General features: G+C 52.4%; 1 protein-coding gene across 2 annotated transcripts; it reads left to right on the top strand.

Moving 5' to 3' along the window:
- The first annotated feature begins 1928 nt into the window (after nucleotides 1–1928).
- On the top strand, nucleotides 1929–16776 carry LOC130589291 (mucin-2-like). 2 transcript variants are annotated; one of them, XM_057390578.1, is made up of 5 exons: nucleotides 1929–2051; nucleotides 11367–11837; nucleotides 12911–13240; nucleotides 13577–13737; nucleotides 13877–16776. In XM_057390578.1, exons 1-5 carry the CDS (start codon nucleotides 1985–1987, stop codon nucleotides 13901–13903), a joined length of 1056 nt encoding a protein of 351 aa, XP_057246561.1. In that variant the 5' UTR covers nucleotides 1929–1984; the 3' UTR covers nucleotides 13904–16776. The 2 variants fall into 2 exon arrangements, with proteins under 2 accessions (XP_057246561.1, XP_057246560.1); XM_057390577.1 differs by having other exon boundaries at nucleotides 1930–2051; nucleotides 14590–16773.
- Nucleotides 16777–17403: the final 627 nt, after the last annotated feature.

Genomic DNA, 17403 nt, shown 5'->3' with positions numbered 1-17403 from the left:
CAGCTAAGTAATAGCAGTGACCTGCAGGGGGTCTCATCTGCCCAGATTTATCGCGCTGCTCACCATCCCCTCCGGGGAACGCCAGCCCCCCTTCCTCCTCGTCCCCCGGCTGTTGAAAATACCCCGTGCAGTGTCTGTGTGCTTAATTAAAGCAGAGGGACCGGTAACCTTGACGACTGCGAGCCACCCTCTCCAAGCCAGCTGAGATGGATATGGTTTTGGCGTCTCCAGGGAGAGGCCTGAGCAGAGAAATGAGTCAAGCACACRGGCGTTGGATGCACTCATGAACCGAGGGCACGGCCAGCAGCGCCGATGTCCCCTAGAGCTCATGCTACCCCAGGGGTGGGTGCCTGGGGAGATGCCCTGGTGAGATGTGGCAGGCTCCTGGGCMGGGTGATGCACACTGCAGCACCGAGAGCCCAAACCTGTCTGGAGCAAAGCCTCTGTGGGTAGCAGAAGACTCCTATAACTTACCAAGTAGTTGTAAATATGTTTAAAATAATTCCCCTTAGAGCATTTGTACAAGCACAATTACCTCTGCCYGAAAATGGTGCAGCTAATTTTCTTGGCAGTAAGTAACAAGCAGCTAGAGGCACATTTCCCATGAGGAGCTAAGATTTAATTTTACTCTTTTGTATAAAGCCTGTGAAAGGCATGATCAGTTCTGTATCAGATCAACTCTCTTCCACCTCAGAACTGAGGACAGGAACTACCAAGAAGCCCCATACTGGAAAAGGGAAGCAAAACCATTTGGGGAACAAAAATATCCATTCATATTTTCCTCCTGTCCCATGGTGCTGCAGACAGAGGTATCTGATGGAGAAGGGSACCCACAGCCCCCTCCCACCAAAGCAGCTTGAGAGAGCATTGGCATGGACCATGCCATGACATGGGGCCCTTRGGTGCCTCTTTGACCCCATTGTCTTTGCATCTTAGGGTCGAAGGGCAGTTTCCCAGATCAGAGAACTCCCAGGCTTTCCCGTTGTTTCCGTGAGAGCAGACGAAGCCAGACAGGACAGCTCACCCTGGCTGCATGCCTGAGACTGGAGTCAGGGAAGAAGCATCATAACAAGGGATTTCCAAGGAGGTTTTGGTCCTTTCAGAGAGCGGTGTGGGCACGGACTGTCTGGCCACTAACAGCTTCATAATGGGGTTTCTTCTTTAGAAATTCTGGACCAAAGAGCAGACAGATTTCCTGAAGGATGTCTCAGCCCTCACAGTGTCTGATGGGGCTGGCCAGCCCCTATCCCCCAGGAGGCTGGAAGGGAAGGGAAGCCAGGGGATGCCCCAGGGGTGCAGGATGCCCTGAGGAATCAGCTGTGGCACATTGGGCACCCGGCTGAACCCTGGTCAGGGCAGTTATCTGGGGTGCTTGGAGCAGCTCTGCGCCCAGCTGTGCCCACTGACCCAGGTACCCTGAAACTGCCTGGAGGCCCCAGGTTGATAGCCCACGTTGGGTTCATCTACTGTCCCCAGCCTTGCATGGGACAGAAATGTCAGGCTCAACTGAGGATGCCAAGGGCAGATTAGGAGATGGTGAGATCCTGGACTGGRGTCACTTGAAGCAGTCCATGAGATAATGAGGTGGTGCAAACCTGGGGTAGTGATTCCCAGAACAGAAAAGGATGGGATCGGGGGTGTCCTCCCCGAACCAGGAGTGACCGCTTTGAGGATTCCCAGGCCGGTGTCGGACTGGACCAAGGGTGTCCTGCCCGAACCCAGMGTGCCGGGGACCAGCCGGTGATGCTGAGGGCGGTGCGAACCGAATCCAGGGTGCCGGGGGCCGAATCGGGACCGGACCGAGAGTGCTCTGTCCAACACGGAGATGCCGGTACCGGTCTGGCAGTGCGGGGGCCAGCAGCTACCCCCACCCCGCTCCACCGGGGCCGGGGCTGGACCACGTGTCGCCCGCCCCGCCCCGGCCGCCGGCCCGCCCCGGCGCCGCCCCGGTGCCGCCGGCGGAGCGAGCGCGGATCGGCCCAGCATGGAGGGGACGCGGCGCGCCCTGCTCCACCTCGCCGCCGCCTGCTGCCTGCTCTGCGCCCTGCCAGGTACCGGGGCGGCCGCCGAGGGGTGCCGGGGCGGGGGGGCTGCTCGGGGGATCCCGCCGSTCTCGCAGCGCCGGGGAGCGCAGCGCCGGGACAGCCGTCGGGGCAGCGCCGGGGCCCGGGCTCCTCCGCCCGCTGATGGGGCTGCGGGTGAAGGGTCTGGAGAGCCTCTCCGGGGGACGGAAMCCTCCGGGGAGCAGCGCCCCGGGCCTGGCCCCCTAACTCGGGCAAGATGCCCCCGGCCCCGGGCGCCGTCGCCCCGGCGGACGCGCAGGTGAGGTGGCCCAAGGATGCTCGGGGGGGTCCCGGGTGAGCTCSGCGCTCCGGGCAGCAGCGCGGCCGCCAGTCCCGGCCTTGCCCATACAAGGCAGCTGCCGGCAGCGCTGCTCCCGCCGGCGGAGCTGCCCGGGCTCCCCTCCCGCCCGGCGCCCGGCGGGATCCCGAGGGGATGCGCGGGAACGGGAGCAACGATCCTGGAGGCGSCCGCCCTTCGGCACCCAGTCCTGCGAGCCTCCTGCCTCCCTCCCTGCAGCTCTCGGGTCCCTACGAGCCGCTGCTGAGCTTYCCCCCGAGGGAACCCCGGACAAAGCCCGAACTCTGCCGCCTCCCGCAGCATGACGGTACGAGGGCCCTGTGCCTGCGGGAGAGAAGCAGGACGGATGGAGCTTTTCGGGACGGAGCAGGAGCCAGACCCCGGCCCCAGGCAGATTCTCCCGGGCTGTGTTTCGGCTCCGCTCCACGATCAACACGTCCCCACGTGGGCAGGCGCAGTCTGCAGCGTGGCGCTGACAGCCCCGTCCGCCGGCACCACCGAGCTCTGCGSTGTGGCAGGAATGTGCCCCGAGTCGGGGGGCTGTCACCTTCCCCGTGACCCTGGCAGTGACAAAGGCTCTGTGGCATTTAGGGACTTGCCCGGCTCTCAGGAAGCAAAACGTGTGTCTTCTTCTTTGTGGTTGAGAAAAACCCTTGGCCARTCCATGGTCAGATCGCAGCACCGTGACGGCAGCAACAGAGACCAAGAGCTGACACATAGAAACTCAGTTTCTAATAACTAATTAGGGCTGGTAAAACCCTAGAATAGATGCCTGTGGGGCTGAGCCTCAGCAATGAGAGTAGCGCTCAGGATGAGGTTTTGGGTACCGGATGCGGTTTAGCTGGGTTTGAGGCTAAGCACTGGGAGCAGTCCCAAACCAGCACCCTTTATGTGGGCAAAGCTGCGCTCCCCACACCAGAGTGGCTGTGCTGTGATGGGGTGTGGGGAGGTGACCAGCCACCGGCAAAGGAAGGACTCAGGATTTCCACGGCTGGGGGGAGGAGGAGGTGGAGGAGGAGGAGCTCTGAGCTGCCTCTGGCTATGTTGGCCCCGTGTCTCACACTCTAGCACACTGGGAAACCCCAGGGAGCCCCTTGCCCCAGCTGGCTCATTGGAACCCTCTTGCTGCAAAGTCCAAGACTCAAACTGCCAGAATGTATCAGAAATTAATGTTGCACTGAGTTTTTTCTGGGATCTTAGTGTCCCAATACAAGATTCTTCACAGTTTCAGGAAATGGTACCTATGCCGCTAATCCTGCCCTTGTCCTCATACCTTTTGAATTTGCTAGCTAATCCCAAGTGTGGCTGAAAGAGCAAGTGTTTTGTGAAAACAGATGGCATGGAAGAGATGCCACCAAGAAAAAAAAATGCCCCATAGCAAGCACAACCCATAATGAGACACCAGAAAATCTCAGCAGGAATGGTTCGCCCAGAGATTGGCCCTGAAGTCAGCAATCCCTAGACAAAACCGGGCTTTACCTAGCTCCATGAACTCTCTGCACCATTCCCAGCATAGATTCCCTTCTCTCCCGCTGCCCGATGGTGCCTACTGCCATTCCCCATCTGGGTTTGCAGCAGGGCCACAGAGGAGCTCAGGCTGCTGCGTCTCCTGTGCTCTGCCCACCCCRGCCTCTCAATGCAGCCTTTCTTCACTGCCTGCGGAAATCCACTTCCTCCAGCACCATTAGCCTTACAAATAAAACCCCGAGTAATTTTGGTCCGGGCATTTTTCTGCCTCTCCCTCCTGTGCCTTGCTGTCTCGCAAGCAGTGAGAGCAGCGCAGGGCTGGGAGCAGCACAAGCACATAAAGCCCGGTCTGTCGGCTCCAGGGGCCATGCACACAGGCAGGCAGTGTGTCCGCTTCAGGGTCCCGCTGCCGATTTGCTGTGGTTTATTTCCTTTTGTTTGCCCAGGGTGAGGAGGAGTGGATGGATTCGACCCCACCCTGACAGGACAGCTCCAACTCTCCTGCACTTAGAATTGAGCCGCACCTTGGTCCTCTCAGGGTGGTACCCCCAGCTGTGCGACCCTGCAGCCCCAGCCCAGCCTTTCATGCCATCAGTCTTTGATGCCATTTCTGYTTCGTGCTCTTCCCTCAGCCCCAGGGTGGTCTTGGCTCCCTGCTGTCTTTCCAAGGCCTGACCTGCTGGGCAGGGGCAAAGCACTCACCTCCTTCAGCTCCCTTGGCCCATCCCTCTTGTCAAAGAGGAGCAGGGATGATCCAAAGCACAGAGCCCYCCTGTCCCCCCTTCCTTTCCACCAAGACACTCTGGGTGGGCAAATCCACAATGCTCTATGGTGCAGCTCTCATAAGGCTCAGCACCACTGAGGTCTGGGGTTACATCTTGAGCCCTGTAGGGCTGCCTGGGGCCAGGTCAGTGCAGGATGTATCCTCCAAGCCTCACAGCCTGTGGAACCGGCAGTTACACGGCTGGAAGCACCTGGGGGCTGCTCGGGGCTGGGCAGGCTTCCTGATGTCCAAATTACCCCCAGCTCACACCACACTGCACTGGAGGGTAGGCTCCCTGCTGACATGGGGCTGTTATTAAGGCAACTGGCTAATTAATTTCTTGTAATGACGTGAATGCTTCCTCCACTGCAGCTGTGACTCCTGAGGTAAGCAGGGCCAGGGCTGTCTGATGCCAGAGCTCCGTGCTGTTGGTATATTACTGGGGTTACACAACCCCAGAGAAGGGCAGGCATCCCTGGCCAGCAGCTTCTGGGCAAAGGGTCTTCACCACAGCTCAGTCCCTACTGAGGWACAAAATCAAAGAGCTTGGGAGTCTCCCAGGCACTTCAAGCAAGGTGTTCCATAGCTGCATGTGGCTGGTGGAAAATAAGTGACTGTGGTAGCTGAGCATGGCAGCCTGCTCTCCCTTTTTCCTGCCACAAGAATTTGGGATAAGCCCCCTCACCTCTAAATGGGGGATCAGTGGTAGAGCTTCATGCAAACCTGTGGGAAAGAAGTTTGTTGCATCTCTCTCCCCTGGCTGGGTGAGGAGGATCTCAGGTGGCAGGGGCAGGCAGAGCGTGACACCCTGGGGTGCTGTGTCCTGCAGGCAGCAATCGGGCTGGTGCTGCCCCACTCCCCAGCTCAGGCTCCAGCACTCTGCATGCTCTGGGCATGTCTATGCTGTTTTATGGGGTTTCCTAGTACTGAAGTATCTGTGCTTGGCATTTATGGTGCTATTTCCAAGGCTGCTCATCCGTGTTCCCGCAACTCTTGCTCTGCCCTGCTCTGCCATGCCACCATTGGCTGGTTGTCCCTGTCCCCAGCGCAGTGCCATCTGTCAAGGTACTAGCACTGCCTTCCCTTTTTGTTCACCTGGCTTTCAAGCCTGTGGCCGGGTATCCACAGATGCCCTGAGGAGGCATCTTYTGCCTGCCTGGGCAGGCTGGGTGCTGGGCTGTCCCTCCCCAGCACTCACTCACTCAGCACCCCATATCTAATCTGCCCCCGTCTCGTGCTCTGCTCGTGGCCACCTGCCTTCTCAGTCAGGAGACCTGGTTTCTATTCCTGTCCCTTACCTCAGCCCTTGCTTTGCAGCCTGGCCTGACAGCTTTCCAGGGCTGGACTGGGTGCTCAGCACCCCCAGGTGTGCTGCCTGTGCAGCAGCTCACAGAGGCTGTGAGGGGTGCATTAACGTGGTGCCATGAAGAGCTTCACTGTGGTCCCTGAGCAGGCTGCAAGGTCAGATCCGTGCCTGTGCCTCCCGCCTGGACTTGCAGCAGATGGAGTCTGTTCAGCCTCTCTCAGCCAGGATGGGGATGGGGACAGTCCAAGCATCAGCCCTGGCAGGGAGAGCRCTGGAGCCTGTGGCAAATGCAGCCCTCTGATATCCAGCCTCCATCAAGGTCCTGCAAGGTATCCAACTGGAGCTGAGTTCACAAAGGAGTTGCCCCTTGTACCAGATCCTGTCTCTGACCCTTGCTTCATCACACTGAGGGTGTTTGCTCTACAGCATCCGTGGCTGCATCTGGCACCTCCCTGATGGGCTCCAGAAATCCATTCTGCTGCTTGGATTTCTTTTTAATTCCAGGAAAAGAGATCAGGCTCAGCTAGYATCTAATCAGTAGCTATTCCAGTTCTGCTTTTAAATGAAATGAAGAACCTTGGTTTTAAATCCCCCTATATGGTTTTATTTGCATTTATACTCAAGCTGTTTTTCCTTTAAGAGATTGTCTAATTACCGTTGGTTGGTAACCATAAAATGTAATAACTGGCAACAAAAGATAATTTCTACATTTAATGAAGTAGTTTGCTAAGCAATAGGATATGACAGTTTTAATACATACAGGTTACCGTTTATGCTGATACTTTTTAAACATTATATTTTTCCATTTTACTAGGTTGTTTGCAAATAGAGCTGTTACACTTAAATGGAAATTGAATTCATGTAGTGCACCAAAATAGCATGGTAGAAGGGTTTGGGTGCCTTTTAAATGAATCAGAGCAGCGGTTTCACATGCATTCTGTAGGAAGCTGATTTAAGTGAGGTGCTATCCTCAGACAGTGACAGCCTGTGCAGGAGGCTGCATCCACACCAGGGAGTCCTGCTCCCACGGGCACTTTCTCTGAAATCCTGGGTGAATCCTTTCTCACCTTTGTGCTTAGCTCTCACTTGAGTCTCTGTGCACTTTTCCAGTGGGGGCTGCAGCCTCCACCCTGCTGCTCTGCTCTCACTCAAGCCCCAGCAGCCAACCTGCCATGGAYTTCCTCACCTTACGTGGCTCTCCTGCATCTCATCCTAAAAGGGATTTTAAAAACAACATTCAGGTCTGTGGACTGGAGCTGGGTTGGTGCTGACCTTTGGGCGGTTCTGGCTGCTSTTTCTGTCAGACAGGAAGGAGGGTGCAGAGGATGCTGCTGAGAGTGGCAGGAGRGTTGTGGCAGAAGCTCCTTCATGGGCTTGTCCAGCTGAGGCCCTGCTCTGTGTCATTGTTTTATTCTGAGAAACAAATAGATGGGGTGGGGTGGCTGCTGTGGCAGAGGATGGAGGACACATTCTGCTCTGCGTGACTACCCTGGCACAGCAGTGACACTGGGTGCTGGTTGTGCAAACCTTCCTCAACCCCTCTCTTGGCCCCAGCCCTCAATCTTGGGCAGGGAGTGCAAGGCAGGAATGGCCCCGTCTCCTGCAGAGCTGGCTTCCTTCACTCCTCTCTGTTACAGCATATTTTTATATGTCTGTCCTGGAGCTGGTGGGAGCTTGGGTTGGTGTGTGGAGGTCTCTCAGTGTTGTCAGAGGGGTGGAAGCTGTGGGCTGATGTTCAGAGCCCTCCCTTCCCTCAAATAGCTGGGAGTGTTTCCCACCCTTGTCCAAGGCAGGGGCTGCTTCTTGGTTGGCTGCATCMCTCCTCCCCTGGGACCTCTCTCTTCCTTTGCCCCTCTTGTTTCCCAGACAGAGGTCACTGCAGTCAGCGCAGTCTGATGAGAGCTGCCACTCCAAATCCACCAGCCCTGCCCTGATGTGGTCTGGGATCTCTGGTTCTCACCACGCACAGACACGGGGCAGGAGCAGGGCTGTAGCCAGGGGACCAGCCCTGCTTCAGCAGGCACCTCAGTGTAACCAAAGCAAGCCCAGCCCTGGGTCCCTGTYGGAAACAGAGATATTCTTATGGTCAGAGGTTCTGCTTTCAGATCCTGGTACAGTCACAGCTGCTTTATTATGGATCCAAGAGCGAGTGCACCTTTTCCAGCTGTCCTGGGGTGCTGCAATCGTGAGATCTTGCAGAATCACAGAAAAGGTGAAACAGCCACACTAACTTTCCCTTTGCGTCTGAAACAAGAAGGATGTAGTTCCCTCTAGTCTAGGGCGATGCCTTAGGCAGTACAGCCATAGCTTTCCTGGCATGTGGTGCAGGAAGCAGAGCTTCTCCAGGAAGACAGAGGAATGAGCCCTGACCTGCGTTTCTATAGGTAACCAATAAACAGCTAAAACCATCAGCGCCCAGTGACTGCAAATCTTAATGCAAGGCCCTTTGGAAGAGTGTTTTTATTTAAAACTGAAGTTAAACTCAATTGTGCTTGTACTCATAACACCTACAGCTCACAAGCACCAAGTTTGCACCTCTGGGGGATTTCCCCAGGTGCTTTGCTTGGTGACCGCTGGCTTTGGATGTGCCCTTACCCCCAGGAGCTGACAGACGAGTGATGGGTATCTTTTGTCTGCCTGTCCCCGGGTGATCAGGATTTACTCAGTCCTTTGTTTCCTTGGTCATCTTAAGGCTCTTGTCTTCTTTATCTTCCCACCATCATCATTTGATGTCTTGAATCTTTGTGTTAGTGTGGATTAGGCTCTCCTTTTTAGGCTCTCCTTTGTTTCCTGAGTTGGGTGTGCTCTGATGTGCTGCATGACTTGCTAATTGAGGTGCCATCAACACTTGCCATGCTCAGAGCCAGTCCCTTGTTCCTCCTCTGCCAATTTAAAATCTCTTCTGCAATTCTCTACAAGTCAGGTTCTAAACACCATGGTGCTGTGTTACACCAGAGCCAGAGCAGCCCATCCACCCAGGGACCATTTCCTTGGCAGTGATGGACACCAGATAATTTTGTGGGAAGAAGCCAAGTGGCTTCTTGGAGAGAAGAGCTCAGGGAAATACAAGTCCCACTAGCTCTCCCTCCTGCAGACAGCAGGAAGCTGAGCTTGCAGTAGGGTGGGGGAGCTGCTTGTCTGCACAAAAGGAAAGGCAGAGGGAAGGCAGATAAGTCTGGGCTGTATACCTCAGGGCATCTGCCCACAGAGCCAGGAACTAGCACTCCTGCCACGAGGTGCTGTGTCCACTAAGTATACAGAGGAGTCCTGCCCCTTGAACCCCACATTTTCCCCCAAAGTTCAGAAGTTCAAGCTATTTGGGTTCTGTGGATCCACCAGAAGTTTAGACTGGGCTCTGCAATAGACTTWGTGGACACCTATTTTTCTCTTATCTTAAAGTTCACAAGTTCAAACTGCAGTCACACTGTCTGGGTTCTATAACAACTTGTAGGGCATGAGGTAAGCAGAGACATTAAGACCCATTTCTCCTAAAGATCCTCACCCATCGAGTTGCTTGTAAAGACATTGGCACCCATCTTTCCCATCTCTTTTCTAGTCAGAAACTGGCATGATGGTTTCAGAGCTGCTCAGGCCTTTGTGCAAGACAGCTTTCCACAAATCCTTCCTCTGCATGACTCAAGTCATGACTTGCCACCCCGCCAGAGGCTGTCCCGGGCACAGGCCAGCTATTCAGACCACATAGCCAGGCTCACCACTGGCCACCAYCTTTCCTGTTTACCCCACGATGACAGCACAGCTCTGTGCCTCTCTGGCTGCATGGGAGCAGGTAGTTGGGTGTTTACTGAGCAAGCATCCGCCAGCATCCGGAGCTGSTGGGATCCCACCCCGTGCTGAACAGCAGTGCTGGCTTTAAGGCTGGAAACTGTCACATGAAGAGCTGTGCCTTTTGGTGCCCGATCCCAGGAAATGCAGTGCTCAGCTCTTTTCCTTCCAGGTGATATGGGTGTAAGCATATCTCCTGCCTGAGCTCTATTGCAGAGCGGTTTGCTTTATGTGGAGGCACATCCTGGCCATGCACAGCTGGATCCAGGTGAGGCCAAAGGGACCATCACTTAGGTCTTTGGTCTTCATGTTTAAGTTGCCCCAGCTGGGGTTCCCTGTGAGGGTTTGTTCTCCAAATGTGCCGAGCAGGGTTGTGCATCCCTGCAGGAGCCCTTCTGGGACTGGGGCTCTGAGCTGGGGAAGCAGAGCTCTGTCAGGCTGCTCCAGAGTTTTGAATTCTCCAGCTGCTCAGGGTACTGCAAAGGTCTTGAGAGAGGGATGTATTGTGTCTTTTTTTAGGGCCTGTTGAGTGCTGTAGCTGGAGAGGAGCTCTGATAACTCTATCTGTTCTGAAGAGCTTTAAAAAACTGCTGAAATTTCCCCAAAACAGCTCAAAGAATGAGCTGCTTTGCTGGTGGATGAATATTTCTTGGTGACAGCATCCATTTTGATGCTTCTTCACTGTGGAGAGAAGGTGCATGATGACATTTGCTTCAGTACCTTTGTTTTTTTCTGCAATTGGCTCATCAGTCCTCTGTGGCTTGGGTAGAAACTTTAACAGAAATTGTCAAAATATTGACTATGAGATGTTTTTAAATTGGAGAGTCCATCCTGATGTGGCTACATTTCTCTGTTTTCTTCCTGTTTACATCCTGAAAAACCCTCACAGGATCTGTTTATGAAAGGGCAGTGTAAAAACCTTGTGGTTTCCCTCCTCCGAATGCTGTCACACTCTGGCAGCTGTGGATCTGGGGGATCCTTGCTTGCTGCAGGTTCCCCTCAGGGACGCTGGTCCTTTTTGCTGTAATAGGATGCTGAGTAGCGCCCCATTTCTAGGACAACAGTTGCACTTCATGGTGGTGGTGTGTTCATAAATAGCTCATGAAGGCAGCTCCCAAAGCGCACCAGCAGCCCTGTTAGCTGTAGTACTCTCCTGCTACCCATTTTACCTTTCCCTCTAGCAGAATCCCAAACTACTGCTGATTCACAATATATGCTTCACTTTTGAAAGCCACAGTCTTTTTAAATATCACTTTTCTMCACTTCATTGGGCCAGGGGAGCTGGAGGGTCTACATCCACATTTTCTTAATTGGTGTTTTTTCARCACCACTTTTGACTCCTTCTGAATGATCCAAAGAAGACTTACCTGAATTTCTTAYGGAATCAGGTCTCAGGTTGTACTTTTAACAAACCAAAACCCTCTAATGTTTAAAAGTTGATCCAGTATAGAGGGATTGGTGATGCTGACCCTACAGAACACGAGGACTTGAGGGGGAGGAGGATAAAGAAAAAGTCCCCTAGAACAGGTCCTTGCCTCAGAAAGGCCAGGAGGATAGAGAAGCTGTTTGAATCCCCTTCCCAAGTGTGAACCTGTGTTGAATTTGGAGTTAAAGAAGTTCAGTTCCAATCCTTCCCCTCTGTTTCTCCTCTCAGTGGGATCTCTGACAGATTTCTGTGTTCCATAGGAGGGGGTCAGAAGACAGCAGAGGCCTTGGTGACACCATCACCTTTTCACAGCACAGTGCTAACCTCCCATCAGCCAAGGGAAGACTCAGACTTCAGCCCATTGACTACTGCCAGTCCTCAGACAAGCATGGAGAAAAACTTGACTGCTGCAACACCCAATGTCACTGAGGCCCATGCTAAAGAGGTGGAGGATGCCTTCATCCCTACCACCCCCATGGCAGGCTCCAAAGCAGAGAAACYGCAGCCTTCTACCACTGCCAGTCCTGGGGACACCACAGTTACACATCCTGAGCACGACAACGTGAGCTTGCCAGTCAATAGCAGCACTAAAATCTCCTCCCCTACCTCGACTGCCAGCACTCTGGAAGGAAACCAGCTCAGCCATGAAGCCACAGAGCCTTTCAGCACAACTGAAGAAACGGATGATGCCAGCAGTGCCACCCCCACACCTCATCTGAACACTGTGCCAGGTGAGGTTTTGCCTTTATTGCCTTTGCACAAAGTTCTGCCTCAAGGATGCACAACTTGGAAATGTCTGAGCACTCTCCTGGTAACTGGGGAGAAGGAGAAGAAGGGAATGAGACACTAAGCAGAGCCAGTKCAGTGTGACTTGTTTGCAGACATGTTAGTTCAGCATCCTCTTTGCAAACCCCATTAATTTTGGTATTAATTATGCTGGCAGCTTTCTGATGAGGACATTGATTGTGTGCAGGGMCATCCTTTATATATCCCATCTGGAAAAACATGCCTTAGCAGTGCTGCCCAGCTGGACCCTTCTGGCACCAGGGCTGGGGCTCCATGGGAGCCTTCCTGGGTGCCTAAAGAACAGGGAATCAACCCTCCCCTAACACAAATCATGGAGATGGGTGTCAGCTCATCCATTCCTGGGCAGCCATGGGAAAACCTACCCTACCTTCACATCCCTCTGGGTGGTKTGGGGACTGGCTATAGGGTTTGCAATCCCAGTTTTACCCACCTTGGGGATTGCCAGGCTGTCATTCACTCCTAATGCAAGGCAGATATTGATGAACCACTAATTTGCATGGCGTTCATGCACAACTGCATTGTTTGCCTTAGCCTGTGTCACACGGTCCTGCTGTTCTRTCAAACACTGACACAGCCTCAGGGTGTGCTGCTACCCAGTCCCTGGGAAGCCCCTTTTGTGCTCCCTGTAAGGAGGGATGAGAGGCCTTTCCCATTGTCTTGCTCTGGGTTGATCCCCAGCTGTGTGTAGAGTTGCTTGAGCTTGTCTGCTTGTCCTTTGTCCCCAAGGACAGGCCTCCTGGGCCCAAGTGAGGTTGGCTGACATTGCMGATTGGCACATATGAAAACTGAGAGGAGTTTCTAAGCACTGTAGCTTATAGTGTGACTCAGCTGTGGCTGTGCTAAAGGTTCTGCTTGTTTCCCAAAGCATTGACAATAAGCTGCTATTCCAGTAGTCCCAGAAGTCTTCCTTGCAGTCTTGCTTCCATCTTGTCYAGTCCCACAGAACAGTGTGCTTGCACTTGATCCTTTGAAATAACTGCCTGTTCCTATTTTGCAGCAACGACTAACAGCWCTCAGCCGGGGCTTTTTGGTGGGCACACCCTGGGGCCCACAGCAGCAAGGTCAGAAACCAAGCCAGGAACGAGCCCTGTGGGTGCCACAGAGGAGAGCACTGTGGAGCCCAGAACTTCCTCTGCTCCCATCTCCACTGTACGGAGCACCTCATTTGCTACTGCCTCCAGTACTGTGACAGTGACATCCCTYGTGACCAGCTCCACATCTGCCAGCACAGCTGCCATCCCCACCAGCACATCTACACTGGCACAGTCACTGGAACCCAGGCACGAGAAGGCTTCTGTGTTGAATGTTGGTGATGATGACAATTCAGGTAAATGCTCTGCTTTTAATGGGCTGCCATTTTAATGGTTGTGCAGTCACTGTCCCTGGAGGTGTTTAAGGAAAGTCTGGGCGTCGCACTCTGTGTCGTGGTGTTAGTTGACCTGGTGGTGTTTGGTCATGGACTGGACTTGATAATCTCAGAGGTCTTTTCCAACTCAGTTGATTCTGTAATTGTTTTGTCCCTGTTCTCACAAAACGTGGCAAAGGGCTGGGGCTACGTCAAATTGTTTCTTGGTTGCACTGAGCAGAACCAGAAAAGACAAAGCTTTGTTGCTCCAACCCTTGAGGGCTCTCCTTTGACCTCATTCCCTTGGTCTCCTTGCAGAGCTACCCAATTTGGCTGGTACAACGAGGGCTGATCCCTTGGTAATCACTGTGATCTCCGTCTTCATTGTCATGGTGGGCATCCTGGGCCTGCTGGGCTTCTTGAGGTACCGCCAGCACAACAACCGCATGGAGTTCCGGCGCCTGCAGGACCTGCCCATGGTGAGTCCCCCCTTCAGCCCGGCCTGATGTGGGCTGGCTTGCCACTGACTGCTCTGTGGTTCCCCTTCTACTGCATTAGCAATGCTTTGRGTGTTTGCAGCAGCACCAATGCTCATCACACGCTCCTGTTCCTTCTTAGGTCCCTCTCCTTCCATCCAGGGTTTGAATCAAGACAGCAAGTCTCAAGGCTGGGCACTAAAGAAGCTCTCTGCCTTCCCCTCACTCTGCAGGGGAATGCTGAGAGGTTAAATAGAGAGAGAAAGGAGAGCTCCATCCAAAGTTGTCCTGAAATGACACCTTCCTAACCTCTCCTCCTGTTTTTTGATATATTTGCTTTGTGACTATGACAAAGCAGATTCCATGCTCTGTTCCAGGGAGGTTGTCTGTYTGTCTGTCTGTCTGTCTGTGTTTCCCCCTTTGGGAATATAAAAATATATGAGGGTTTCAGAAGCTGGACTAGCTCTGGGGAAGCTGCAACTAACTCCCTGCACTTTCTGGAACAGAGGAGTACTGCAGCTAGCAAACAAGCTGATGCTGTTGCAAGCAAGCTGATGCTGTTTCAAGCTGAGTGGAGTTTTCAACAGCCAGGGTTTTCCACAACCTTGCAGCAGGGAGGCAGCTCCTGCACACACCTCTTCTCTCCAAATGCTGCAGCAGGAGAGAGACTGACAGCCCAAAGATCCAGGAACTGCACAGTGACAGCATTTAGGTGGATGGCTGGGCAGGTGGCCATGCTGTGACAGTGTGGCTGAGAAGGCTGTGCTGCCTCTTCCTGCACAGCACTCTTCCAGRCTGGGACCATAATGCCATCATGCAGACGTCTCATTAAAGCACCCTCTTCTCTGCTTCTAGGATGACATGATGGAGGACACCCCTCTCTCCCTCTACAGCTACTAGGCAACCAAGCTGTCCAGTGCCCAGAGGAAAAGGCCTTGAGAACTTGGTCCCAGACGATCTGCTGAGGAATGAGGGGCTGTGATTTGCACACAACTGAAAGATCCTTGTCAGATGTTTTTTTGGGGTTTAGACGTTTTAAATAGTTCAGTGTTGAAGTTTCTATGCTGCGAATCAGAGCCCAAGTCTGGCCCTTTTCTCCAGACTCTCCTCAAAACAATGCCCTGAAGAGGTGTCTCCTCCTTTTAGTGTGGCAACCAATTAGCCAAGACAGCCTTTGCCATGGTGTTCTGCATGGATCTCTTCTGTTCATCCTGGTGGCTGCTGCTTTCCAAGGAGGTGGGCAGGTGATCCAGACTAGGGCTCTTAACACTGATGGTGTCAGCACAGTGCTAGAAAAGGAGACTGCTGTTTTCTGAGGAAGCCAAGGATGTGGAAATCAGTTCTCTTGGGCTCCTTCTTGTTCTGTATTTTTAAGGTTGTTTGTTTTGGGGTTTTTCTTGCACTTTTTTTGTTCCTGTTTCAGCTTTAGTCCCAGGATTGGCATTACCCATCCTGAAACACCTACCAGGAGGATAAAAGACTGCTCTGCTTCCTTCCCACATGCATACCTTTTCTCTTTAACCAGGGAAAACAGTTTTGTGGCCACTGGAGAAGTGCTCCTGCTACTTGATATTGCTTTGAAGTTGCTGGGAGGAAAATGAACATAAATTAGCTTAACAGAGCTTGATAGGACTCAGTCTACTGCCAATTAGACACACTAATTTGGTCTCACCAAAATTAGGAAACCGTGTCTCCTACACTTGATGCTTTCAGCATATGTGTGAACTCCTTTCCCAGGCTCAGTAAATGTTTTAGTCCATTTCCCTGCCTGGACTAACTCAAGCCTTTCCTCAGGTACCTCCAATTTTGCTTCTAGAATCTGGTTGCTGGAAGTTGTTGTACAAAACTGGTACTTCACTCTCCCTCCTGTGCTATGCAAAGTCAAAGCTCCTCTTCTTTCCAGTGTTGGTCTTTTGAGCCAGTTAGTGGTTTGTCATGAGGACAGATCCTGGATGTAGGTGCCTTCCTCCCCTTCCCTTTCTTGGTGTTAGGCTGATTAGATTCTGCACTTTTGCCTCAAAATATCACTGCTGTAGACTGCATCCAAGGCTCTGAAGGTTTCTCTTGGAAACCCACAGACCAGAGCCTCTGAGTGGAAATCRGAGGATCTTTTGGTGCCCTTGCCTCAGAAAGACCAGAGTGTGTGACATGACAGTCTTCATGTAATTACACCTGYTCCTATTTTCTAACTCACATTTGACTGCAGGTAAATGGAAACACATGCCTTCTCCAGAGTGGCTGATTTTTGACTAAGCCAGTTGCTCCCTCAGGAYACAGCAAGGGCTAGAGATTATCTGCCACATTGCTCTTACAGGTTTCTCCTCTCCTTTCAGTAGCAACATCACTGAACCCCACAAAGGACAGATACCAGGCCTCACTTGCAAAAGTACCTTTTTTCCCCAGTGCTGTTATTGGTTGTCGTAGCAGGGAAAGGGGAATTTCCCCATCAGCTGAGCTCTGGAAAGCCCAAAGATGGAGCARAACCATCTGGAACAAACAGATGAACTGGGCAAGGCAGCAGTTCCTCCTCCCTGGCTGCTRCAGTGCAGTTGGGGTTCAGCTGTTGGCTTTGGCCTTCCATCCGTGTGTTGTAAAGATGCCCAGTAAAATAGAGAAGAAGGGTTGGTTCTCCTATGATTGCATGAGAACTAAAGAGCAATTGTCACAACTCCAAAGCTTTTGTATCAAGCATTGTCTGCACAGAGCAGATCTCCCTAGCTACAGACTTGTTTCCCCTGCCGGAGGGCAGGGTGCTACTGGTTTTCGGCACRAAGTTGGCAAGTTGGCAGTGGAAAATAGAACTCCATCCTGGCTGGAACTGGTGCAGGCTGGCATATCTGGGAAGTGTCTCTGCACACAATCAAAAGGGCAGGGGCTGGTTGTTCTGGTTTCCCATGCATCGCTGTCCAGGGGAAAGGGTGAGGAAGAAAACTCGCCCAACACCAAAGTGCAACTTTTCTTTGTAAAATATTGTTGATAGTGGATTTTTTTTTTTCTGCAATAAAGTTACAAATGCCAAAAGTGTCTCAGCCCTCATATTTTCATTGCAAACACCTAATGAGAAGCTTTTATAGATCACAATGAATCCTGTGATAGATAAACAGCAGCAGTTTGGGGCACAAAGACTCACTGAGCTGATACTAGAAAATGCCAGACAGCTATGAACCATAGCTCTGACGGTTCAGAAGGACACCACCCCCTGCCTGTGTTCCTTGTCAGGGTCATTTCTGGTCTGGGTTGACTGAGATTAATTTCTGTACAGTTAAATCAGATGAAATCTGTCTTAGAGAACCACACTAGACCAAATAATCTAATCTACACCTTCAGACTCCTTTTCTTTGCCTCTGATTGAATATATTCTTGTGTTGTCAACTGTAACCCCAAACCTTATTTACAGAAATATCCTGAAAGCTGGCGTAATCCAAACCTAAGTAGCATCTGTGATGCTTCTTTCTATAGAGCAGACAAAGCAAATTGAAAGGCACATATTTCTTTTTTATTAGCTTTATAGCTGTTTTGAACTCTTCCCTTCTTCAGAAGCCCAGCTTCTGCTACAGACCTGGTAAGAGTCTCTCCTAGCTGTTAGAATACTTTGGTAAAATGAGTCAGCTCTTATCATAGACTGTTTGTATTAAAGATTCTCTATTGCAATAAAGCAAAATGTGGTGA

This window comes from Malurus melanocephalus, unplaced genomic scaffold (assembly GCF_030028575.1).
Source record: "Malurus melanocephalus ecotype Western Australia unplaced genomic scaffold, MMel_1.1 scaffold_28, whole genome shotgun sequence".
In the NCBI taxonomy this organism is placed as follows: Eukaryota; Metazoa; Chordata; class Aves; order Passeriformes; family Maluridae; genus Malurus; species Malurus melanocephalus.
The sequence above is the reverse complement of the archived record's forward strand: the minus strand, read 5'-3'. Positions and strand labels throughout refer to the sequence as shown.